Consider the following 25,673-nt stretch of genomic DNA (forward strand, 5'->3'; position numbering starts at 1 on the left):
CCCGCCGGCCCCAGCTCCCGGGCCGCAGCCCCGCGCCCGCCATGCCGCGCGCCCTCGCCCCCGGCCCGGGCGCCGGCTCCTCCCCTCGCGGGCGGGCGCGGGGGCGGGCAGGTGGGGAGCCCCGCCCCTCCGCCCGGCATCCCTCGCTGGCGGCCCCGCTGGGCCTCAGTTTCCCCGTCTGCTGCTCTGGGAGGCGCGGACGGCGAAGTATACGTCTACAGTGCAGCCCAGAACTAAGCCACCGATGCAAGCGAGGCAGCGCGCTTCACAGCCCCAGCACTGCGAGTGCCCCCGGCTGGAAGACCCCCAGCCAGGTCTCAATCCCACCCGGCTCCTGGCTGGCGAGCGCCCTTCGGAAAGTGGCTTCTCCTCCCTGAGCCTCAGTCTGCACCTCTGTAAATGGGGGTGGTGGCCGCCCTGCCTTCAGGGCTGTGGTGGGGTTGAAGCGCGTCTGGCTGGCTGAGAGCCCCCACCAAGCTGGCATGCACTCGGGCTCCCGGACAGATCTGCGGTTCCTCGAGCCCCTTACTGGGCAGGCTGCTTGGCCTATCTACCAGGATGGGCCTCCACCCCCGGATTCCCTGCAGGAGTCAGGGGTCTGGTCTTTGGCAGCCCTGCTTGGGCATATGTGAGTTCCTCTCCCAGAACACCCCCGGGAGCCTGGCCAAAGGCTGGTGAAGGTCGTTGCTGGCCTCCCAGACATTCTGCCTCCTCCACCTCCCACCAGCATACAGGCTGCCACTGAGATGGGCCACCTGTGGCAGAGGGTAGTTCTAACAGCTTGGGCCTTGCTCCCACCGGGCTGTCCGTACTGGGCGCCCCTCCCTGGTTTCCCAGCCTCCACCTCAGGCCGGTTCTCTGGCCCCTTCCCACTGCAACCAACCTTTGCCCTTCACTGCAGCCTCTCCACATAGAGGCTCCATCCCACCTCTGTGCCTCTGTGCACAGCGCCCTTGCCAACCCCTCCCCTGGCAGTGTACCCAGACCCCTAGACCACCTCCCCCTCCTCCTCCCAGCCACCCTGCCTGGCCACTACTGGCCAGCCCCCCACCACTTCCTCTCCTTGATTCCCTCGCCCACCTCCAGTCCCTTCCCTCCATCATCCTCCACACGGCACACTCTCCAACACACACGCCATTCCTATCACTGCACTGTTCTGAATCTCCAGGGCCTCCTCATGCCTGCCTGACCCTTCCAGATCAGGCCCCTGTGGACCTTTCTCAAAGGCTCTCCTGCTGCCCTCCACCTCCTGTGCGCTTGCGCCAGCCAGACCCCATGGCTCCCATTACCCAAATCCAGCAAGCACCCACCTCCAGGTCTCTGTCCACACTGCCTGCAGCTGCAATCAAAGTAACTCAGCCCTCAAAAGTTGGCTCAAATGAACAACAATCCCTCACAAACCCTTGCAAAAACAGAAGCGGAAGGAGCTCATTCTATGAGGCCAGCATTACCCTGATACCAAAACCAAGGACATCACAAGAAAAGAAAATTACAGACCAATATCTCTTATGAATATAGACATAAAAATTCTCACCAAGACTGGACACATGTGTATGGTGATGGATGGTGATTAGTCTTTGGGTGGTGAACACAATGTAATCTACACAGAAATCAAAATATAATGATATACAACAGAAATTTATATAATGTTATAAACCAATGTTACCATAATTTTTAAAATTAATTATTTTTAAAAATTAAACAAAAACCAAAAAAAGTTCTAATTAAAACAAGAAATTCCTCATCAAAATACTAGCAAACTGAATCCAGCACCGTATAAAAGGATTCCACACCATGCCAAGTGGGATTTATCTCAGGAATGCAAGGTTGATTTAGCATTCAAAATTCAATGTAATACATCGTATCAATCAAATAAAGACAAAAACCACACGATCATCTCAATGGACGCAGAAAAAGCATTTGACAAAATTCAACAATCCTTCATGATTGTTGTTCGAGAACAACACTCCACAAACTAGGAAGAGGAGGAAACCTCCTCCACCTCGTAAAGGGCGTCTACGAAAAACCCTGAGCAAATACGCTCAGCAGTGAAAGACTGAAAGCTTTCCCCTAACAGCAGGGACAAGGCAAGGACATCTGCTCACACCACTTCTGCTCAACATTGTACTGGGGGTTCCTCCCAGAGCAATTAGGCAAGAAAAAGAAATAAAAGGCATCCAGGTTGGAAAGGAAGAAGTAAACCTAATCACAGGTTAAATGATTGTGTACACAGAAAACTCCAAGGAATCCACTAAAAAATGATTAGAACAGGGGCTGGCTCAGTGGCGTAGTGGTTAAGTTCATGTGCTCTACTTTGGCAGCCCAGGGTTCATGGGTTTGGATCCCGGGCACAGACCTACACACTGCTCGTCAAGCCATGCTGTGGCAGTGTCCCAGATAGATAGAGGAAAACTGGCAACAAATGTTAGCTCAGGGACAATCTTCCTCAAGCAAAAAGAGGAAGATTGGCAGTGAATGTTAACTCAGGGCCAATCTTCCTCACCAAAACAAAACAAAACAAATGATTAGAACTAATAAATGAGTTCAGCAAAGTGGCAGGATATGAGATCAACACACAAAACTCAGTCAGTCGTATTTCTATATACTAGCAATGAACAACCAATAAATGAAACACAAGTTAGTCCCCTCTTTCAGGCAGTCTTCAATGACGTCTAGGGTGTCCTATGTCCCTCTGTGGGGCGAGCACAGCTTTCCCTCTGCTTAACACTGACGACACTAGGTTTTCACTGTCCCCTATTCTCACCAGCGCAGGCCCAGCACAAGGGGCACCAAGGAAGCCCCAAGGGAGGTACAGAATGTTGACCCTGGTGGATGGTGGGGACTGGGGTTGCCTACAAGGCACAGGAAGTTGAAACAGAGCCCCACTCTGGTGTATCACATCCTCCCCAATCTGTAAGGAGACCTGGCATGTGTGTTGGAGTGGGGGCAGCTGCTGTGAGGACAAACAGAGCCCACTGCTCCTCCCGGTTGGGCGAGATTGTGGGGAGGACTTGGGGCAGCACACAGCCTCATCCTGGTTCGGCTCAGTGGCCAAGCAAGCACAGGCCTGTGAGGACCGCACTCTCATCTGGCCACCATCCCTCTGTGGGCAGGACGGGGGCTCTTAGGTGGCCACTCACTGACCTTGGGTGGTGAGAATGAGTCGTGACACGACGAGGTTGTGCTTCATCTCTCCTGGGAATGTCCTCACTTCAGGGACAGTCCCTCTCCAGAGAATGGACCATCCAAAGGGAAGGCCATCCTGATGCCCTCACATCCTCTGGCCCCAACTGGCCCTGTCCTGCACCAGGGGGAGAGTTGGGTTGGCACCTGACCAGGAGCCCAGAGCCAGGCCAGGCTGGAGCAGAAAAGGGGAAGTGGCAGCTGAGGGTGAGGGTGATGACGGGCCATGGTGACCATGGTGGCCACATTGCTCTTGGGGAATTCCAGTCCAGCTCACAGACTCCAGCTCCCTCAGTGCCTGGGAAAGTTGAGAGGAGTCCCCAAGGGACACCCACACTCCTGGCCAGCCTGGCCTCCCTGGCTGTCTCCCTCAGTGCCATTGGCTTTGCCTCAGCCCCGAGGACCTGATGGTTAAACCCCACTCATTCATTCCAGGGGCCCCCACTGGCTTCCTGACAGTGAGACACCCCAGTGGGGACCCCTCCCCATGCTGCTGAGGGTGCCCGCTGAGCCACCCTGGGTGGGAGCTGTCAGGGAGAATGCTAGAGACCTGGGTTCAAATCTCACCCGGCTCATCCTCCACTGAGCCTCTGCCTCCTGCAGTTAAAAGCCAGCATGGAAGAGTCCATTCCTCAGTGTCCAGATACCCCAGCAGCACAGTGACAGCTCCATCCCCTTGCGGGCATCTGCCCCCACAGAGGAGTGACTGAGGCCGCCCAAGGAGCTGGCAGCAGGGTCATTACTCGCTTTCTGGGTTTGCCATGCTGTGGGGGTCTCTGTTCCCTGAAGCTCAGAGGGGCTCCCTGGGGCAGGCTTGGCAGAGGCACAGGTCAGCCTGTGTTGGGGGGCTGGTGTGGTGGTGGCTGCTGGGCTCTGTGAGCCCTTCCAAAGGTGTGTGATATTTGTGTATGTGCATGTGTGGATGTGTGCTCACGCCTACGTGTGTGTGTGCACATGCACACACTAGGGAAGGGAGCACCTTGGGCACACTCTGTGGTCTTTGCTGCTGTGCTCACCCCCTACCTTCTTTCAAAGTTGAGATTGGTCTAGGTGACCTGAGGCCCAAGGCTGCGGCGGGGGGAGGCGGGAGAGGCGCATAGCAGGCAGGTGAAAACCACTAGTCCCACAGAGACAGCCCCCACTAAGTTCCAGGAATACAGGCTCTGTGGCTCCTACCACCTTGGGGCCGTGAGCCCTGGGGAGGGTGTGTAGTCATCACCTGCACAGGCCCGCACGTGAGCTGTGGCTCCACACACACCCGGTCTGTCTCAGATGGTTCCCTCATAAAGGACATGCGTGTGAGCTGAGGGAGGTTAGGTGTGTGTACATTGGTGTGTGTGCACACATGTGCACAGGTGCAAGCCCGTGCGTGACAGCAGAGCAGGGGCCCTGGAGGGCTGGGCTCCTGTGGGCTCTCCTTTCTGACACCTGCAGACATGGCCCTGGCTGTGGTAAGTGAGCTGGCGTCTCATGTGACCACAGTGTCAGGGGGCTCCCGTCAGTGGTGACCAGGCTAGTTTGTTCATCAGAGCCACAGGGCAAGGTGGGGCTGGGGGTTCCAGCCCCAGTGGAGAAGAAACCAGGCCCTCCAGTGCACCCATTCACACACTCACACCACAAACACGCTCTTACTCATTGTACACATGCATGCACACTTACATGCTCGTGCACAGACAAATACATGCACGCATTCTCATACATGAGCACTCACACTCATACACTTACAATGCCCATTCACACATGCTCACACTCATACGTGCGCACACTCATACACTTACAATGCCCATTCACACATGCTCACACTCACTCATTCACATGCGTATACAAACACACATTTATTCTTATACAGGTTCTCATTCTCACACAAGCCCACTCGCACTCATATATACTCATACACATATTTATGCACACTTACACTCATACCTATACACATATTCATTCACTCACTCATATGTATACACACACACACACACACACAGCCTCCAGGGGCTAAGGAGACCCTTCATCGGGGGCCCCCAGTGCCCTGGGCAGGCAGCTTGGGCACAGGTCAGAATCACCACCACCCCCAGCCTGCACCAGCCCAGTGCCAGGTTCTACCTGACAGCTCGTTAGATCCCACAGGCTTGGTACTATACTCGCATTTTACAGATTAGGACACCGAGGCCAGGAAAGGTTCAGGACTCGCACCAAGCACACTGGGCACACGCCATGGCCAAGGCTCCGTGCTTCTCAGGGATCACCCCACGTCATTGTCTCAACAACCCTGAGGTGTGAACCAGCGTCATCCTCACGTCACTGATGAGGACACCGAGGATCCGAGAAGCTGAGTAACTCGCCCAAGTCACACGGCCAGTAAATGGTGGAGCGCTAAGCCACACCCCCAGCCTGGCACACACAGGCACCAGGTGGCGTGGAATGCACAGCCGCGGGGAGGGAGAGGGGCTCCAGCGCCTCCCACTCAGTTCAGCTGTGCTTCCCTTTCAGTTTCTCCTCCCCCTTCCTCTTCCCAGAATCTTTCTCTATAAGAGAATCAAAACCAAAAATCTCTTGTGAAGGCCGATGACCAGCCACGCCAGAGAGAGGGTGCACGGCCTGGGATTCACAAGGAGAGGCCCCGTCCCCAAGACCCTGGGTGGGCAGTGCGGAGTGCGCACAGCACTCTCTGTCCTCAGGGTGTGTACCTACACACATGGGCATGCACACACACACAGCCACTCTCACACATTCACCCTCACATGTGCATACTCTCACACACTCACACCCAGACTCTCACACTCACACTCACATTCACTCACACACAATGTGTGCACAAAGGATCCAAACGCCAAGGCCACTCCCGGCAGTGGGGTGGGCCGGGGGGTGAGGTTCACCCTGACCTGGCGCCTCACCCCAGCAGGCTGGCCCCCGCCTCCCTGCTGGCTGCAGGCTGAGTGGCACATGACGAGGGCAGGGCACCTAGCAGCAGCTTGCCTCCCTGGGTTCCCACCGTGCCCTGTCCAGCTCGGAGACCTCTTCTCAGAGCCTACTGCCTCTCAAGGGCCCATGGCCAGGGTCCCGTGGGCCCCCACTGCCAGCCCAGTGAGGGCCCTGGCTCCCATGCGGGGCCTCCCCGAGAGGTTCTGCAGGTGCTAGCTGGCACCACCTCCAGAGTGAGCCCCCAGTTCCAGGGCCATCCCACTGACCTGATGGCACTGACCCAGCACATGGCTCTTCTCCTGCCTGGCGATGCGTTGGGAGTAGGTGTCCTGGAACCCAGGGAGGCCATGTGGCTCAGGGGCCACGGGACAGGGCCGTGGCCTGCATCCCCCAGGCCGGTGAGGCCTGACGCCCCTGCGCTGTCCGGAGCTCTGCCAGGGTGGCTGTGCCTGCAGCTCCCTCCTGCTGACGGCCGCCTGCTCTATCTGGGGCCTGTGGCCGCCAGGGCTGTGCTAGGGCTTCCTCTCCGCCCAGGACTTCCTGTTGCCGGGTCCCTGGGCAGCCCCGGATAGCCGGCACTTCCTGCCTTCCACCCTGTGAAGTCCAGGGCTGTGCCCCACTGGTGCTGTTGGTCTGCTGTGTTTTAGCAGCCCCCCTGCTCCCACCCCTCACTGTGGTCAGAGACCGCAGCTCTCCAGGGCCCAGCTGTGTCCCCTGGGAGGAAGCTCCTCACCGGTCCCCCCATGGCCGCCTCTGCACACTTGGTTTTAGAAAACTAGGGTTTTCTCCCTAGCAAACCACCAAAGGCCCTCACAGCCCAGCCTCCTTGGCCCCAGAGACCCCGCCTGGCATGAAGCCAGCGAATACACCCCACACAGGGAGCTCACTACCTCCCCAGGGTGCTCCTTCCACCAACACAGACGCTTCCTTCCAGCTCTGCCCTCTGAGCCACACAGAGGGGCTGTCTCTTGCACCAAGAACCTTTGAGTTTCAAGGTGGCCACCTCTCTGCCCTTTGACACCAGGGACCAAGAAACCAGGTTCCAAGCCTGGGCCTAGGCATTTCCCTATCACCCTCCCTCCCTCTCTCCAAGGCCTTTTTGCTCCCCGCCCAGGCGCAGGCTCTGTGACAGAGCTGGGCTCACACACCTCCAGCAATCACCACTCTCTGCTGGTTCTGTGAACACCTGGCTTACTAGAAAGCACTTATGACCTGAGTGACAAAGCGTGCTCCTGTCACTCCCTGGCCCTTGCCCTGGGTTCCACTCAGAATGCAGCCTCTCCTTGGCCTGCTCTGCCCCCCAAGCTGGGCTTCCTCTCCTGCCCAGGTCCACAGCCACAAAGCTGGGGAGCAAGGATTCAAGCCCAGGCTGTTCAGGGCTGACCCCCACACCCCCCACCTCTGAGCTTGGGTCTCAAGGTCATACCTTTCCCACGGAGGGCAGGACCAGCTAGAGGAAGGAGCACTCTGGGCCACCTCCACAGCAGGATTTGAGGGTGACAGAGGCCGCAGACCACAGGGTCCCTAGAAGTCACGAACGCCTCATCTTGCCCACCCGGTTTCCTAAGGCATGGCCCCCATACCCAGCTGTGCCAGCTCCTAGCAGTCCCACATACCTGAGTGTCAGGGCAGTGGAGGAGGGTGGCTCCTGGACTGGGGGGCCTCTGTTTCCCACTGTGTCCACAGCCCCAGACCTCTGCCAAGGCCCCTTCACCATCTGGGGGCCAGTTTGGATCACAGACCACTTGCTATCTCCTGGAGGGTGGGGAACTTGGGCTTTTGTGGCTGAGCTCTCCTCAGGGTGGGCACATCACCCTGGCCTCCCCCAGCCTGTGCCAGTGGTGGCGGAAGGCAGACTGTGCCTTCAGCAGAAAGCTGGCCACAGACAGATAGAAGTGATGGGGAGGGTTAAGTGGGGCCTCTTCCCCTTCTCCTTCCCCTTTGCAGCCTGCTCAGGCTGGGTAGCGGGCCCAGGAGTAAGACACAGCTGGAGCCTCCCTCCATCCTTTGTCAGCTGTGTGGCCTCAAGCTATTGGCTTAGCCTCTCTGAGCCCTAGTTTCTTAATCTGTGAAATGAGTGCTGAGGGTTGAGAGAAAATAGCAGGTGAGGAGACCCTGGGTCGTGAGCCAGCCAGGACAAGCCAGTGGGGCAATTCTGGATGAGGTAGGGGCATGAGGAGGCCATGGGACCCAGCAGGGACTGGATCAGGGAAGGGGCCAGGTTTGACCAAGGAGGAGGAGTTGGCTGGGACAGGGGTGGGGTGAGGAAGCCAAAGGCAGGGCAGGGGCTCAGGGTGAGCATCATCCCAGAGTTGGGAGGAATCCATGGGCAACAAGGTGGCCGAGGCCTGGAGAGGCTGGGAGGGCAGGTATGGATGAGAACCTGCCAAGATAAGAACCGGGAGCCAGCCAGCTCCCACTAAGATGTCCTACCCCTCACTGGACAGAGGGAAGGATGGATGAGGAGGCCTGGGGTTAAGACAGGAGCCAGATTCCTACCCAACCCCCCACCCTGCCCTCTGAAGGGCCCCCATGCACATCAAGGCAGCAGTGGTGGCAAAGGGCAAAGGGCCACGCCCACCCAGCCCCCAGCCCAGCACCAGATGCTGTAGGGGGAGTCACAGCCCAGAGCAGAGGGACAGGGCTCCTGCCCCCTTCACAACCCCAGTTTCCCCTTAGGAGGCTGAGGTCAGGAGTCCTGGGCTGCTGTGTGACCTCCACAGGCCCCTCCTTTCTGGGCCCCAGTTTCTCCATGTGCCCTCCCATCTCCCAAGACAGCATTTCATTCATTTCCTGGAAACAGAGGACTTTCAGGGCCCCTCCTGCAGTAACGGCAGCCCCATGACGTTTACACTGTGCTAGAAATAACCATGGAGATGATCCCACACTAGCATCCAAGCAGCCAGGTTTGTGGGGTGGCATGGCGGGGCCCTACGTCAGGCAGCTCTGATCCCCTGCTCCACCCTTGCCAAGTTTCAGGTCCTCTCCCACCCCCCAGGGCTGGTGCCTCAAAGGCCAGGCTTGGGGATCACCCTACCATGCCAGAGGCAGGGCACTTACCAGGGAGGGTAGGAGCCAGCCAGCAGGGCCAGGAAGGGGCCAAGGGGTAGCCTGAAAAAGAAGAGAGAGGGAGAGCCTTTACTCTGGGTTCCTGGGGTCCTCAGCCTGCTCAGGAGCGAGGCACATGCCCTGCGCCCCACCACCTCTGTAGCCAGCTGTGGCGCCTGCCTTGCCTCGGCACTCACAGCCCACAAGGCTGGTCCTATCCTCACCCGCACTGACCAAGAGAACCCTGAGGACCACTGGCTGGGCCAACCGCCAGTGACTCATGTCCCTGGAAACCCAGCCCTGGCTCTCCCATAGGCATCCAGGACCCCTGTGTCTGTCTGCTGCCTTCAGGGGCAGCTCAGGCACTGGAGGTGCCAAGGAGTGCCTGTCAGGCTCAGGGAGGGCATTGGGCCCGGGGAAGGGTGGCTGGTACCCCCCCAATGGGGAAAACCTCAAGCTCTCAAAATAATATGCTTTGCATCAGTCCTTCCCACAGGGCCTGGGTCTGCCCACAGCCATCTCTAAGATCTGCCCACCCGGTCATGAGCCCCCTCCCCTCTCTGGGCCTCACTCCTGTCTCTATACCATGGCGCTGCAACCTGCCTTCCAGAGCAGGGCTGCAAGTGTTCCTGGGAACTTGGTACTGGCCACCATCCTGTTCGGAAGACGGAACAGGTGGCCTAGAGGGCAGGGCTCTCCCCAGAGTCACTCACTGTAGTGGGCTGAAGAAGGACCCCTAAAGGGATATGTCCAAGTCCTGACCCCAGGGAACTATGAACATGACCTTATTTGGAAAAAAGATCTTTGCACATGTAATTAAGGATCTCATCCTGGATTAGCCAAATGGGCCCTAAATCCAGTGATAATTGTCCTTATAAGAGACAGAAGAGGAGAAGATACAGAAGAGAAGGTGAGGGCCCGGCCCGGCGGTGCAGCAGGTAAGTGCACACGTTCCGCTATGACGGCCCGGGGTTCGCCAGTTCAGATCCCGGGTGCCGACATGGCATGGCTTGGCAAGCCATGCTGTGGCAGGCGTCCCATATGTAAAGTAGAGGAAGATGGGCACGGATGTTAGCTCAGGGCCAATCTTCCTCAGCAAAAAGAGGAGTATTGGCAGCAGTTAGCTCAGGGCTAATCTTCCCCTCCTCAAAAAAAAAAAGAAGAAGAGAAGGTGATGTGAAGACAGAGGCAGAGATTGAAGTGATGCTGCCACAAGCCAAGGAAGCCACGATTGCCAGCAGTCACCAGAGGCTGGAAGAAGCAAGGAAGGAAGGATTCTCCCCTGGGGCCTCCAGGGAGAGTGTGGCCCTGCTGACACCTTGATTTTGGAGTTCTGGCCTCCAGACTGTGAGAGCTAAATTCTGGTTTTTACGCTACTAGCGTGTGGTACTTTGTTAGGGTAGCCATGGGAAACTAGTATACACGGGGACTCGCCAAAGTCCTTTCCCTGGACAAACTGCGGGCTTCCACTCACAGTTGATCTAAGTCCTGGCCTTGCGGTCAGGAAGAGGCTGGCTCTACGGGCAACCCCGCTGTGGGCATCCAGTCAGATGGGGCAAATCTGAGCTGGCTGGGAGGCTGGATGTCCACAGCCGCCCACAGGCTTGGCTCACGACCTCCCACCCCTCCTGGGCATGGGGTCAGATGCCATGCTTGGCCTATACCCACCAGATTTGCTGGGCCCACTTCCTGGCCTCTCATTCACAGCTCTGGCCAGCCCTTCCTTGGCTCAGTCAAGACATTTCCACCACGGATCAGAGGCCAGGCTGGCTCCCTGCTCAAGTATACGGGGTCTGGCCCATGCTACCTGCCCTGGGCCCTGTCCTGGTACATGCAGTCTCCTCCACCTGGAAAACGAATCCTCTCCAACAAAAGCTCCCTCATCCTTTCAGAACAGGACCATCTAGAACCTTACCCCATTCTCTGAAATCTCCAAGTCACTGGCATAGCTCTGCGTACCAGAGTGTCACCACATGCTTATCCCCAGCACTCCCCATGGGCCTGGGTCAGTGCCTGTCCCACGGCAGGGCCAAGAGATAGGCCAATGGATGGAGAGATGGGTTCAGTGTCACGTCTATACACACAGCCAAACCTCCGACGTGGCTGTAACCAGCACATGCCTAGGCCATCCCTCAGAGCCAGAGTGAAGAAGTGCAACTTAGAGCTAATCTGACCCTGAACGAGAACTGATGTCCAGTGTGGCTGTAGCCAAGGCCCATCCATGCCCCAGGACCTCTGCTCGGTGAGATCAGCCGCTGGCCGGCGCCAGGCAAGCATTCGAGGTTGCAAAACAGAACAGGCTGACGAGTGGGAGCCAGCCAACATCCCCACAAGGCAGTGGTGTGCTGGGGTCTAGAAGGCCCCCACAAGCTTCTCAGGGCTGCCAAGGATGGACGGAGGTGGGAGGCAGTCTGGCCACTCCCATGTGCAAGGGATGAAGGGAATTACGGAAGTGCAGAAAGAGGCCCGCATGCACGTCTGAACGCATGGGCCTGCGTGCGCTTCTGAGGATGATGGCCAAACTGGAAGCAGGGATGGGGTTTCTACTCTGGGACCCTCAGCCCTCAAGCTCTGCCCCCATAAAGGACTCAACGCCCACACATCCATGGATGCCCCACCAGCCTTACAGAACCCCGGGGCCTTCCTCTCCCAGGCCTGGTGTCTCTGCCTCCAGCAAAAGTGCCCAAGCTGGGCAGCATGTCTCGAGAGCCAAGGGTGGCTCTCATGCTCAGCATGCAGAGTAGAGCTGGGGGCCCTTGCAGGAGGCAGCCCCTCACCTGGTGCCAAGCACGCTCCAGCAGAGCCCGGGAGAGGGTGAGGCTCTGCAGGAGGGAACTCTGGCCTGGCCAGGAAGAAGCAACCTGTGTGTGGGAGGGAGGATGGCTGGCAGGAGCTCCAGGCCGAGGGTCCCTGTCTTGGGGATGAGGTCCAGGGTGGGCCATGGTGAAGGGCGAGCGGGCTGGAGGGAGCACAGGTTGGCATCGTCACTCGCCTGAGCCTCTCCCCTGCCTCAAACCACAAGCCAGCAGAGGCGTTTCAGGATTCACACTTCAGTTCATCATAACACTGACAAGTTTCCACCTTTTAATCGTGTGAGAAAAAATTCTCCAGAGTGCTGACGTGTGTTCCCGGCCCCTCGCCCACGGATGCAGCCCGCCCCTCTCGCCAGCCCTGCCCCATCTAGCCTGAAGAGGCTCACTGCCCAGCACGGCACCCAGCATAGGCATCCTGAAGGCCCAGGCCCTGCACAGGGCACAGGGAGCTGCCCCCAAAAGAGGCACTCAGTCCTGTCTGCACCAGTGTCTCCCCTTCTGATACTCCTGCCCACTAAGAGAGGGCTGCTCCACCCACGTGACCTTGGTAGGCAGGGCGTCACAGTGGTTAGAGTACAGCCTTCCTTGGAAACAGGCCTGACTCAATCCCCTCCTCCTTGTGGCCCACTCTGAGCCTCAGCCTCCTCATCTGAAGAGTGGGGCTGTCCGGAGGACCACTTGTCATGGTTGGTAGGCAGGGTTACTACAGGGCACCTGGTCACTGGGGTTCTGTTGGCCACATCATCATCACAATCATGTTGGGAAGAGAGAGTATTCTCTCGAACCACCCCTGCTAAAAGCCAGGCAACATCTTCCCATCCCACCAGTGCAGGTCCAGACCCTCCCGCACTCCAGTCTCCCTGCCCACCACTGGTCCTATTCTGAGCCACATTCCCACAGTGGTGGTAATCCTACCCAAAGGTGATGGATGCCTTTGCCCCACAGTTCACTCGGCCTGAAGAGCCATCCCTTCTGTTTCCTTGGCCCCACTACGGCCTCCGCAGCCCCTCGTCCAGACCGCAGTGCCTCTGGGCTGGACCCATTACCTGCACACACAGCCCCTGCCCTTCTCCTACACAGGCCTCCACTCACGTGTGAGACCCCTCCCTCAGCTCCTAGGAGAGGCTGCCTCCCCCCTTCACGTGCTCGCACTGCAGCATTTTCAGTTCATCTGTTGACTATCTGCCCCTCCCTTGACTTCAGCTCCAGGGCCCAGCTACTCCATGTGTCTGTCCCTGGAGTGTGCCCAGGATGAAGCAGGTGCTGGGCACCTCTTGCAGCAAGAACAGATCACGTGCCCCCTGATTAGCTGGATGCGCCCTACTCTCCATGGGGTCCAGTTTATGAGACTCAATTGCTGAATTAAACCACTCATCTCACCCCAAGCATCCCCAATTCTCCATCCTGCATGATGGATGCTAGCACAGAAGCTCTGTCTCCACAGACCAGGGGCCTAGACCCCTGGGGTGACCTCAGCAAGGCACTTGACCTCTCCTAGCCTCAGAGTTCTTGTTCACAAAGCAAGGCTGGCAATCATCACCGGCAGAGCACGTGCAGGGCCCAGACCTCGCACCCTCACACCCTGAGCACCCAGCGGGCTGAGCCCCGGGCAGACCAGGCTGCCCAACACTGCTGCCAACCCTCCAGGGGCCAAGGGGGTGTGTTTGGGGGGAAATCTGCTGATGACCTTTGTCGGAACCCCCAGAAGGAAACAGACTGTCTCCACTGAGGTCGGAGTCAAGCTGACCCCTGGCCAGACGAGGAACCCAGAGAGGGCAAGACTTCCCCAAATCCAGCCTGCACCCCCCTCCCCTTCCCACGTCACCTTGGCCCCCTCAGCACACACTTGGTGAGTGCCCACACCACTGGGCCTGAGAAGACTCCAGATGGCGGTTCTGATGCTGGGTGCCTCCTGGGCCAGCCAGGGCCTGGTTCCCCCCAGTGGAAGGCCTGGTCCCTGCCACCAGCCCCAGCCTGGCATCCTTAGGAGCAGAGGCTACCAGTGACCAGACCATCCTGGGGACACCTGTGTTGCATGCACATCCTGTGGGGATAGACTCCTCACTTACTGAGGCCAAGGCAGGGGGTTGTGAAGGCTGGGGCTGCTTTCCTGCCTATGGTCACCTCTTGTTACAGGAGGGCCACGTCTATGGGGCGGGCCAGGGAGCACACACCCCCCGGAATGTCTGCCCCGTGCCAATGCCTTAGCTCCGTGGCCCACTCAGTCCTCAGCTGCCCAAGGGTGAACACTCTCCTGTTCTCCTGATGAGGAAGTTGAGGCTGAGCAGGCTGCAGCCGCGGCCACCCAGCCAGCACTGTCCATGTGACCCACAGCCTGGGGCCACCCCACCCACACCATGCAGCCCAGCATTTCCTGTCAAGCCTGGCTCTGAGGGGCATAGGAGGAGGAGAAGGAGCCTCATGGCCTACTCTCGGGAAGAGCGCTGGCTTCCATCTGGGCAGAAGACCCAGCAGCCCACGGGACAGCTAGAGGAAGCCCTCAGGCTCTATGGAGGGGTCAGGGATCTGAGCAGAAGGCTGGGGCACAAAGGGGTGGGATACACCACGTGGGGATGCAGGGAGGAGGCCGCCTCAGGGGCCAGCATCAGCAGGAAGGGAGGCCTGGGGGTGGGCGCATGCTGGCCTGTTCTTGTACTTCTGTTTTAAACTTATCTCCAGAGCCTATGGGGAGCCTGGTCAAGAGACTCTCCTGGCCACAAGCCCCCACCCTGAGCCCAGCTCACCATTGCCAGTTCCCTCGGCTGAGGACCCCTGGTACTCACACTGGAACAAGCTCTGGCAAAGAAGCAGAACCCTGGCCTCAGTTTCCCCATTGGTAACTTGGGCTGTCGCAGGAGCTGCCAGGCTCAGCACTGGAAGAACTGCCAAGGCCCAGGGCTCTGTACTGGGGCTGTGTGGACAGAGAGGTCCACGCTTCAGCAGAGATTCAAATGAAGCAGAGGAGCGAGCAGCTATTCGGGGAACAGGGTCCCTGACAGAAAGGGGGGCCTCCAGAGCAGTGGCCAAACCCCACCGGGCAGTGGAGAAAACTGAGAGCGGGAGGGGACAAAGAATGGTATGACGTCATCCACCTCTGGGCTAGGCTCCTGCGAGCCTTGTCTCTCTCCACACAGTGTTACCCTGACCCCCAGGTTCTCCTGGCATTGTGGCAGAGGGAGGCAGTCAGGGCACTGCCACCTCTGGGCAAAGACCACACCTTTCTCCCCAGGATCCAAGCTGGCTTCAGCCTCCATGTGAGGCTCCCAATCTGCTGGGGAGACAGCCACGTCTGACTCACGCCCTTGTGACAACTGTTCCACCCAGACATTGTGACACATCAGCCAGCATCCTGAGAGCAGTCTTCCACATGAAGTAGCCAAGTAAGGAGATACATGGAAAATGTCTTGGATAGGGAACAGCTTGAGCAAAGGACCTGGGGTCAGGACAAGAGGAGGCATGGAGCTTCAGACAGGAGGGACAGAAGCAGGTCCATTCCAGAACCACTGGTCAGGGCCACGTGCCCAGCTGAGTATGGATGAGGTCTCAGACCTGCCCTGAACTGAGCATCCAGGCCAGGGCACCATTCAGGCCTAAGCTCCAGTCCCAGCTTCACTTCTTTCCACTTGGGATCTGGTGCAAATCACTTTACTCCCTGAGCCTTGCTCATCCCCCAAATGGGCTTGTTGGTAATAACACAGTGAGCTCACACAATAAGACAGCTCACAGGGTCTCTGCCACAGGCACTTGGCCCAGCAGGGGATCTCAGAGCCCCTGGGGAGCAGGGAGGGCACCCCACTCAGCCCAGATCCCAGCACCAGGATGAGGTGACAACAAGGGAACACAGTGGGGATGCTGAGGCCATGAAGCTCGTGCTGGGGTTGGGTGGGAGTCGGGGAGACGGCCAGAGAGATTCAGTTCCACTGCTTGTCGCAGGAGCCAAGGGTAGAGGCCAGAGGTCAGCCATGACGGGCACACTGCATGGACACCTGCTGTCTGCTGGTGCCAGGCCAGGGTAGCCGGAGAGCCTACCACACTGGCAGCCACCTACCGGGGCATCATAGGGCAGGCCACCAGGGACACCAGCCTTGACCTCTGTGGCAGTCAGTGGCCTTGGTTGTACTGTCATCTGCTCCATTATTCATCTCTTTAGTATCTTTTGTGCCATGCTGGCTTCCCTGGGACCACAGGAAACCATAAAGCTCCTGGGCATTTTATGGCATTTCACCAGGTCAGGGCTCCTGGGTCAGGGACCCCTCACTTACTCAGGAGCCGGGCTCACCTTCTGTCCGGCGGGGTTCTGGCCTCCTGCCCACCCTGCCACAGGCTGGGACCCATCCAGGCTGAGTCTGCACAACAAGGTCTCTTCCCTCCTCCACTCATTTCAGCATTTTAGGGTTAGGTCTTTCTTCAATTTTTTGTTTTTTGGGTTTTTTTTTTAGGAAGATTAGCCCTGCTAACTACTGCCAATCCTCCTCTTTTTGCTGAGGAAGACTGGCCCTGAGCTAACATCTGTGCCCACCTTCCTCTACTTTATATGTGGGATGCCTACCATAGCATGGCGTGCCAAGCAGTGCCATGTCCGTACCTGGGATACAAACCGGCGAACCCCGGGCTGCCAAGAAGCAGAACGTGCACACTTAACCGCTGTGCCACCAGGCCGGCCCCTTTCTTCACTTTTAATCCATTTACTTTTACCCTTTATCCCTGATGTTAATATTTTTTAAATGTATTCAAACATTCTTTTTCTTTAATGCTTTGATTAATTTTTACTCTCTGAGTTTTTTATTTTATTGCCTTGTCTTTTGCTTTTGGTCATTTTTTATTCCTTAGTAAATTTTAGGTTGGCCTCAGGAGGTCTCAGGTCTGGGCCAGGTCTTGCCCTCTCACTGGATACCCCTGGGGTCACCCACAGGCTGAGAGAGGGGAGCACCCAGGTGACGGGTCAGCCTCTCTGCTCAGGCTGCGGCGGGCAGCAGCCTGGGGGAGCAGGCTGCAGCCACTCCCAGGCCTGCGTCTCTGGCCGGACAGAGGCAGGGACACAGAGACAGGCCCAGAAGAGCAGGAGCCAGAGAGGATGCAGGAAGAGGCGCGGACAGAGGGGTGAAAGAGGGAAGGAGGGGCAGGCCAGCCCCCCAGGCTGGGGAACTGAGAGTGATGTGTTCCTCCTTGGCCTGGGAACCCCAGGCTTCGGCGCTGGACTGGATGACTCACAGCCGGCCACTGGATCCTGTCCGCACCCCTCACATGGGCCCACAGTGGGCCCGGCTGACCTGACTGTCCCCAGGCGCCCTCACACTGCCCCATTGTTTGGAGGTCCAGTGAGGAGAAGGGTCTGGCGGTGGGCCCAGGTTGGCGGGAAAGGGGCCCAGCTCCAGGCTCCCCTGCTCTTCCCAGTGCAGTGTGTGCCCAGTCCTTGACTGACAGGGCAGGGGGCAGAGAACAGGGGGTCTCCATCCAGCCATCCTGCCCACTGTCCCCTTTCCAAGGCCAGCTGTCCTGTGGGATCCTGCACCCCACCCCCACCCTCCCATTCCTCTACTCCACCCCCGATCACTCTGAGCCACTGTCCCAGCCACAGCAAAGGACACTCTCAAAGGCAACTGTGCTTAGCCTCAAGTTCAAGGGCCTCACCCGGTTGGTGCCCAGCCACGCTGGTCACCTCCCATGTCCTTCCCTGACCGCCTCATACTGTCCCCACCTGACGAACTCCTGCCTGGTCTTCGGTCCCAGCTCAGGTCACCCCAAGACACCCCTGATGCCCTATAGTCAGGCCAGGTAGTGGTGAACTCAGGGGTTCCCAGGTAGTCTGCGGGGGCGGGGGGGGGGGGGTCCCAGAGCCCAGTGCGGGGCTGAAGAAGGCCTCTGGTGGAGGTTCATCCTCATAGCTCCCTGCAGGGAACTCTAGGCTGAGCCCTTCCTCCGAGGGGTGGAGGCTGCAGTCAGGGTGCCTGGACCCCAAAGCTTCGGCCCTGTGTGAGCCCCAGGGCCTGAGCTCTCCCATCTGCCCAGCCTGCCCACATCCCAGCCCTGGCACAGGAGCCTTAGAAGGCTCCACCAGATGTCCCACAAGCAAAGTGCCCGCCTGGCCCTGCCGTCTGCCCCACAGGGCATTACGGAGGGCAAATACCCTCATCTAATGTTCAGCCTAACTGAGGCTCCCAGAGGCAAGGTGGCTTCTGGTGGTCAGCAGAGCCAGGAACCTAGCTCCTAAATGCCAGTCCCTAAGGCCTCCTCCTGGCTGAGGACCTGTCACAGGGCTGAGGCAGCCTGTTCTGGGTGGAGAACGGGGCATGCCTCAGTGGGTACTATGGGGACAGCCTCCCCCTGCCCAGGGAGACAGCCATGGGGTCACACCACTGGCAGCCAGAAGAGCCAGCAAAGAAGACGGGGTGGGGGGCCAGAATCAGTACTACCAGGCCCCACTACTACCCCAGTCTCACCAGGTCTGCCTCTCCCCCAGCCCCAACAGCCCCTCAGTGGGGCTCACTGACTCCACCCTGGTTGGCTGACCCCTGTCCCCAACACACACCTAGACACACTTGCTTCTGCCCAAGCCTCCTCACAGCCCCTGCTGTGTGTGTGTGGCGGGGTGGCCAGATGCCAGGGTGAGCTCTGAAAACATAAAGCAGTCCCTGTTAGAAACCCTCCCGTGCCCCCAGGCCCGACTTTTCCAGCCTCCTCTGCCTCTCCCTGCCTCTCCTTCAGAACCTCCACACCATCGCACTGCCGGACCCCTCCACCTGGCCCCTCCTGCCCCCTTCCTGCTCCCACCACAAGGAGCCTGACCTTGGATGCCCCACATGGCACCTCCTGCACCATTCTTGGGTGCTGCCCACTGGAAGAGCCAGGACGATGTCTGCTGACTCACCCAGGGCTGGACGCTTCCCCACAGCCAGCCCCAGGCCCACCACCCAGGAGGGCCCCGTGCAGGTCTGTAGCGGGTGGGTGAATCAACCTGGAGGCCATTGGCCTGGGCCTGGAGTGAGGCCGTCTCCTCCTGCCTCCCAAGACTCCAGCCCCGGAACATCGCCCCCTGGGTGCCTGGCTGGCAGGACCCTTGGGCTTGGGGCAGGGCCTCCTAGATCCTCCCAGGGGGGAAGGGGCCTCTTTCTCAACTCTCTTCCTTCCCCAGCGACTTCCTGCCCCTAGAGTGGCTATGGCCACCACCAACCACAGCACTTCACCCTCCTGGTCACATTCTTAAGAAAATGGAAAGACTGATCTTTTGTGGCAAACCTTCTGAGGCCAGGTGCTCAGGACCCCAGGATGGGTTGGGGAACTCAGAGATGGGCTCTATCCCTCACGCAATCTTACAGCAGGAGAACACCAGGGCCACTGGAGCTGAGGCAAGCTGGGCATGAACCCAGGGCCTGCCCCCGCCTGGGGCTGTCCCTGTACTCCATCCCCAGGCCCGAGAGAGCTCCTCTGACTGAAGGACAGAAGCTCCTCTGGCAGCTGCACCCCAGCGTCTGGAACCAAACTGGGCCGGGTCCTGATGAGGCCCCAAAAGGAAGTTATTCCAGGGTCTCCTGTCCCCACGGCCGACCCTGGAGCAGCTCCCCTGTGTGGTAGGGAGCCGGCACTGGGGGTCCCAGCCGTGGTGCATGCCAGGTGGCAAACTGTTGGGGTGAGGGCCCCCGGAGCAGTGTATCCTTACCCTAGGTGGGATTTGAGAGAGAACAGGAGGCAGAGGGGGAGGAAGATTTTGTGGGGGAAGGGTGGCCAGTGGGGGTACAGCACAGACAAGGTCCTGAGATAGGGTGGGGTGCAGGGTGGTGGGTGGCGATACCTCCCCTGCTGGAGGCTGAGGCTCTACCCCCAAGCACATCGGCTTGGACAGGAGCTGGGTGGATGAGCAGCAAGGCCTTGGTGGCCTGACACTGACTGTGGAGGCTCTGAGGCCCTCTGCTGTGTCCAGCTCATGGCCCGGTCATTACCATGCATCCTGCCCAGCACCAGGCAGCCATCCTGCCTTCCTAGAGGCCACATGGTGATGGCAATGAGAAGCCACCTCCTGTCTTGTGCTGACAGGCAGGGGACGTGGCCACTCCATCTTCTGCTCACCATGGTCAAACCCACCCAGCTGACCAAGGACCTGCCTGCAAGGGACAGGACCCCAGCACTGCATCTGCCCAACCATCAGGGGATACAGGGAGCCAGCACCAGCTGCTCGCCCCTCCGGAAAGTCTTCCCTTTCTGGTCTCAAGTAGGAGGAGAGGAAGCAGCTGGGATTAAGGAGAGACATTCTTCAGGAGACAAGGTGATGCCTCCCTCCAGTTCCGGTCCATTCAGGGGTCCAGGCCCGCTTTTCTGGATCCTTCCCCATCACTCTCTTACTTGTTGCAGATCGAACTTTGCCAGGCCCTGCCTCGGAGCCTGGCTTCCTGGGACCCAAAGATGGGGTCCCCACTGTGGCCAGCATCTCGGGGGAGCCCAAGCTGACCCCAGTTTTTACCCCAACATACATCTCTAGGAAGGAACAGCCACAGAGAAAGGAACCGCTTCCATTTAGGGTGGGACCCCACAGAAACCTGACCTCAGTCCCCTATCTGAGCCAGGAGGGCTGCGGCAGCTGGAGCCTACTGCAGGCCAGGACAGGGTGGCAAGGTGGTATTGGGGTGGAGGGTGGGAGGGACACTGTGATGGAAACCTGGAGAGTTCTGAGCTAGGCCGCAGCACAACAACCCAGTATTATTCGATTGGAAACTCCGCCAACCCGGGGAGCAGAGGCCTTCCAGGATGATGGAGCATTTGTCTTGGATGCTGAGCACAGAGTCAAACCCAGGCAGAGAGCAACAAATACACAGAGCGCCTGGCCCAGCGGCTGCCCTGCCTGCAGCCTGCAGAGCCCTGCCCGGGGCCACCACTTGCTGGCGCTTCAGGAGGAGCTTCTGGGAGGCTCACAGTGGGACTTCCCACAGGGAGAGCCATGCTTGCCCTCATGGCACCGCTGGGCATGGCACCCAGATGTGGCCCTGTCCTTCATGAGCTCCCAGTCAGTCAGGCAGGGGGAGGCAGACCGGTAAATATGGTCACCAGGGAACAGGCTGGGGCTCAGGGGAGGAGCTCAGCTAGGGTGTGGGGAAGGGTCCTGAGCACCCAGCAGGACAGACACCTAGGCTTTTATTAAACTGCATCTGAGGGAGAGAGTGATAGGGTGGGCCAGACAGGCTGGGCTGCTATCTGTGGGTATCTGTCAGCAGGTCTGGCCCTCCGGCCTGCAGGCCTGTCCACTCCTGGGGCCCACGCCTTGCCGTGGGCCCATGCCTTGCACAGGGCTTAGTACACAGGGTACCTGGCTTGTATGAGAGGAGCAGAGGGCAGAGGGCAGCAGCTTTCTGAAGGCAGTCCACCACTGCCCCAGAGGCAGGGGTTGGAGGTGGGTGGCAAAGGCCCAGGCCCCCATCTGGGGCCCCAGGTGGACTAGGGGTGTTCCGTGGGCTCCCAAGGTGTGCAGCCAAGTCAAGGTCCACCTCAGCATTCCAGGCCCCAGGCCGACCCCGGACCTCTCCCTACCTTGCTGGGGGCAGGCAGCAGCGAGGGCTGGCGGCTTGGCTGGCTTCTACCCCTGGCTCAGGGCAGTGGGCAGGGCCCTGGGCAGCCCACTGTGTAAGGACACATGGCCCTCTGATGCCATGAAACAGGGTTGCTGGATTATAACATCCTCTCAGGCAAAGCTGGAGGAAATCCCCAAAATGGAGCTGTAGGATCTGTGCATGACCTGGGTCTGGGGCTGCAGCCTCGATGGGGCCCCTCACAGGGCTCCAGACGCCCACAGTGAGGGCTCCTCGGCAGCATCTCATCTAATTTCCCCAAGGATACCATGAGTTAGAACTGTTTTTACCCAACTTCACATGGAGGGAGCTGAAGCCCAGAGAGTCACTCAGATATGAAGGGGACACAGGTCACTCCCACACTGGGAACACAGCCCCTCTGCTTCCTGGGAGAAGCCCTGGGGAAGCCTGCTGGGGCTGGCTCAGCCCCTGTCTGTGGGGGACCCTACCCCTGTCATGGCAAGCATGCTGCCACCTCAAGGCTGTCACCCATCAGCCTGGCAGATCCTGGGGCAGGGAACTCACTTCCCTTTGCAGGCCTGAGCAGGCAGGCACCCTGCACCCTACCCAGCAGCCTGGAACAGGCGTGCTTGGCAGTGGACAGCCCCCACCCAGGGCTTGGCGCACACAATAAACATCTGATTCACAGGGAAGCAGAGGGCACTTCTCGGAATTGGAACATGGCCGCAGGGCAGGGGGGTGTGGACACCACAAAGGTGCCCTTCCAACTCCTCCGGCCGCAGCCTCCCTAGGCCACTGCCTCGGGTGACCCAGCCCACACCCTCCAGGAGGCCAGCTGGCAAGGACAGCTGGAATCTGCCATGGCCAGGCCACATGGGCCGAGGGTCAGTCACCTCTGGACCTTGGGGCCAGGGGTGAAAGAAGCGCCAGTCCTGCCAGTAGGCTCCAGCATGGTCCGTGACCTGGGGCGGGGGCAAGCAGGGGCTGACCACTCAGGTGGCCTCAGAGCTGGAACCTCAGAAGTTCTGCTGCCTGGGCAAAGGATTGTGTGTGTCGGGGGGGATCTTCCCTCCTGGGAGCCCATGCCACCTCAAGCATGGTGAGGCCCCCTCCTGACGAGAGCCCAGCCTGGACTTGCCCTTCATGCCTACAGCTCCTGGAGTTCAGGTGCAGCTCAGGAGCCTGGCCCCTGAGCCCAAATCTGCTGGTGTGGCCCAGAGCCAGGGGCTTCTGTCACCTGGAGTCAGGAAGTGTAATTCACTGAAGAGGCTCAGGTCTCCTGGCCCGTGGCTGAGAGGCAGCTCCATTCCTCCTGGCATTATCCTGTCTGCCCTCCTGTGCACAGGAGAAGGGGTGGTGAAGAGGGTGACCAGGCTGCACTGCTGGGCCTGCCTGCCCAAGGCTACAAAGAGCCCAGAATGCTCCCCCACAACCTCTGGAACTTAGGCAGCCCACATGTGGGACTGTCCCTAGCCCTTGGATGCCTGGGCAGGGCGACTGGAGAGATCCAGAGGCCTTCTGGAGAGAGGCCACCCACCCTGGAGGGAGGATTGCAGCATCCTGAGACCCCCACCACCACCTCCTAGACCCCTTTGCACTTTCATCCACATCTCCATCGACACCCTCACCTCATCCAGCGCACACCAGGCCACTCTGATCAAACTGGTATGCCACCCTCCCCACTGCCAGCCTTTGGCTGAGTCTGTCCGTACCTTCACGGCTGTCTGCCATGGCTCAGAGTCCTCCACCTGATTGCAAACCCTGCCTTCACCGGCCACCTGTGGCCCACCTCCTTCAGCTAGGCTGCCCAGGGCTGGCCATGCTACATGAGTTATTAAAGAACCGTATATGCGTGTGCTCAGGGCTTACCGAGGCCACCTAATAGCCAGCCAGTGAGGGGAGGGTGGGGCCTGCCACAGTCACTGACTCTTGGTGCCCCACAACAGAGATTCAAGGACAGAAGCCAGGAGGACCCAGGTGGCTCCCCAATCTGGCTGCTTCTGATAGACTCAGGCTTTGCCACGAGATCCAAGCAGGTGGGAACCTGCAAGCCTGCCCTTTGCCCCAGGCCTCTCCAGGCCTGGTCCCACCCCTACCCTCAAAAAGAGGTGGTCCAGTTGTCCCTGCTGTCCAGCAGTGCAGGCTGGGGAAAGCACCCCCAGCGGCTCTCTGTCACTGAACACCAATTACACGCCACCAGCAGCCCCTTGGACATCCACAACCAGCTATGAGGCAGACAGTGGTTTACCACCCCCACTCTACAGATGAGAAAACCGAGGCTCAGCAGTGTGAAGCCTCCTAGCCAAGACCGCACAGCGAGTAAATGGTGGCAGCCGGATTCAAACCCAGGACCCAGCCCCTCTGTGGCCAAGCCTGGGCCACTTTGTCTCTCTGGGCTCCCTCAGGCTTACCATCTGTAGGCCTGCCTGCATGCATGCATGTATCCATGTGGGGGGAGGGCTGGGGGCTGACTCAGCACCTCCCTTTCCTCTGTCCATGTGAACAGGAAGAGCCAAGGCAGGTTTGGAGCCCGCCCACCCTCCTTCTATCTCTCCTAGGCTGGTCTCCTTGGTGGGCTCCTCCCTGACTCTGTAGGCCTGAGGGACTCCTCGAAAAGGCCAGGCACCCTGTCAGCATCCCTCTTTCCTGAGGGCTGACCAGGACTGGACTGGGTCGTCCATTGGTCTGTCCTTCTGCCTGCCACCTTTGCCCAGGGTATGCCCCAACATGGGGGCACAGAGACAAGAAATGGGAGGAGGAGCAGAGGAGGGGAGTTTGAAAGAGTTCTCACCCCTTGGAGCCCCCATCCTGGCCCTCTGTCACATCTGGAGTGGAGCCCTGGCTCCCAGGGGGGCCTCCTGTATGGGTGTCCTGGGTAAAGGACACAGTAGGGGGAGAGCCAGGAAGTGATTGAACCCAGCTCCTTCTTTGATCTTTCAGAGACTGGGCCAGAGAGGGCAGGGGGCTGACCTGGGGTCACAATGAGTCAGTGCCAGGCTGGACTTCAACCTGGAATCCTGCTCCCACTCCAGGGCTTACATGCTCCCTCAGCCCTCAGACTGCCGTGAAAAAATTCTACACATTTCATCGTCATCATTGCAGCACGTAACATTTCCTGAGCCCCCTTTGTGCTGGGGCCTGGTTACATGCCTCAACAGCAAGATCCTATGTGTGTTATCCACACAGCAATCCCTGTGGTCCCACATGGAGCCCTTGCCCCAGGCCAGGTCCACTTCTGACGGGCACTTCACTCAGCATGCCCATCCGATCAGCAGGCACAGATGTCACCAGCACTGATGGGTGGGCAAACCGAGGCACAGAGAGAGGATGTGAGGCACTCAGGGTCACGCAGGGTGGCAAAGGGATTGGGCTCCAGGCGGGCACACTGAAGCAGGGCTCAGGCCCTCTCAACACGCCAGAGGAAGCAGACTGTCAGCACGGCTTCACCAGGAGACGCCAAGGCCCAGAGTAGCAGGCAAGAGCTGGGCTGCTGGGAGGGGCCGGGAGTACATGTGGAATGGGCTGACCCCAACCCCCACTCTCCCATACACTCTGCCGTCCTCTCTGACACTCACTGTTCCCCATAGTAAGAGTCGCAGACTCCCCAGAGCCACTGGGCTAACAGTCACTCACACTTCAGTGTGAATCAGCTCCAACAGGTGTCTTTTCTCCCACCTTTGTTGAGCGGGCAGAGGGAAGGAAAGTTTGGATTACTGGGAGGAGGTGGGAGCAAATTCCCTGCCTGAGTCTTTGGAGGCCTGGCCGGATGGGTTGTGTAATGGGGGCCTGCGGCGGCCCGCTAACCCGAGGGGTCTGAGGAAGCGGTGGCCAGAGGGACGAGAGAGACGCGAGACAGACGGGACGCCACCGCCCTTCACCCCTAGGCCTCCTGGCTGCACCCCGAACCCGCGCGCTTCCTCAGGCAATGGCGCCATCAGGCTCCCCGCGCACCGCAGCTGACCGCCCCCCGCCCGCCCTGCGACGAGGACCGTGGCCCCGGGGACCCCGGCCAGCCCGGGGGACGCGATCGCGCCCTGCCCGTCCGCGCCCCGCCGCCGTGCCTTACCCGCAGCGGCTCTGCTCCCGGCCCGCGGGCCCCGTGTCCTGGCGGCGGCTCCCGGCTCGGTCGCCAGGCGCGCCCGCCCGGCCCGAAGCCAGGCGCTCAGTCCCGCCGGGCCCGCCCCGCTCCCGGCCCCGC

General features: G+C 59.3%; 1 protein-coding gene across 3 annotated transcripts in view; it reads right to left on the minus strand.

Moving 5' to 3' along the window:
• SH3BP2 (SH3 domain binding protein 2) overlaps window positions 1–25,673 on the minus strand; it is a 39,567-nt gene extending 13,894 nt beyond the window's left edge. Inside the window, exons 1-2 of one of the 3 annotated variants that reach the window (XM_046656984.1) lie at window positions 25,542–25,673; window positions 9,160–9,210 (exon numbers count right to left, since the gene is read on the minus strand). Coding sequence is in view for 1 of the 3 variants with exons in the window: in XM_046656981.1 (XP_046512937.1) it covers window positions 6,366–6,448 (83 nt within the window). In the remaining 2 variants the exon portion in view is untranslated. Of the gene's footprint in view, window positions 1–6,365; window positions 6,564–9,159; window positions 9,211–25,541 lie in introns of those variants that run through there. The other 2 variants (XM_046656982.1, XM_046656981.1) reach the window with 2 other exon arrangements.

Source organism: Equus quagga, chromosome 3, assembly GCF_021613505.1.
Source record: "Equus quagga isolate Etosha38 chromosome 3, UCLA_HA_Equagga_1.0, whole genome shotgun sequence".
In the NCBI taxonomy this organism is placed as follows: domain Eukaryota; kingdom Metazoa; phylum Chordata; class Mammalia; order Perissodactyla; family Equidae; genus Equus; species Equus quagga.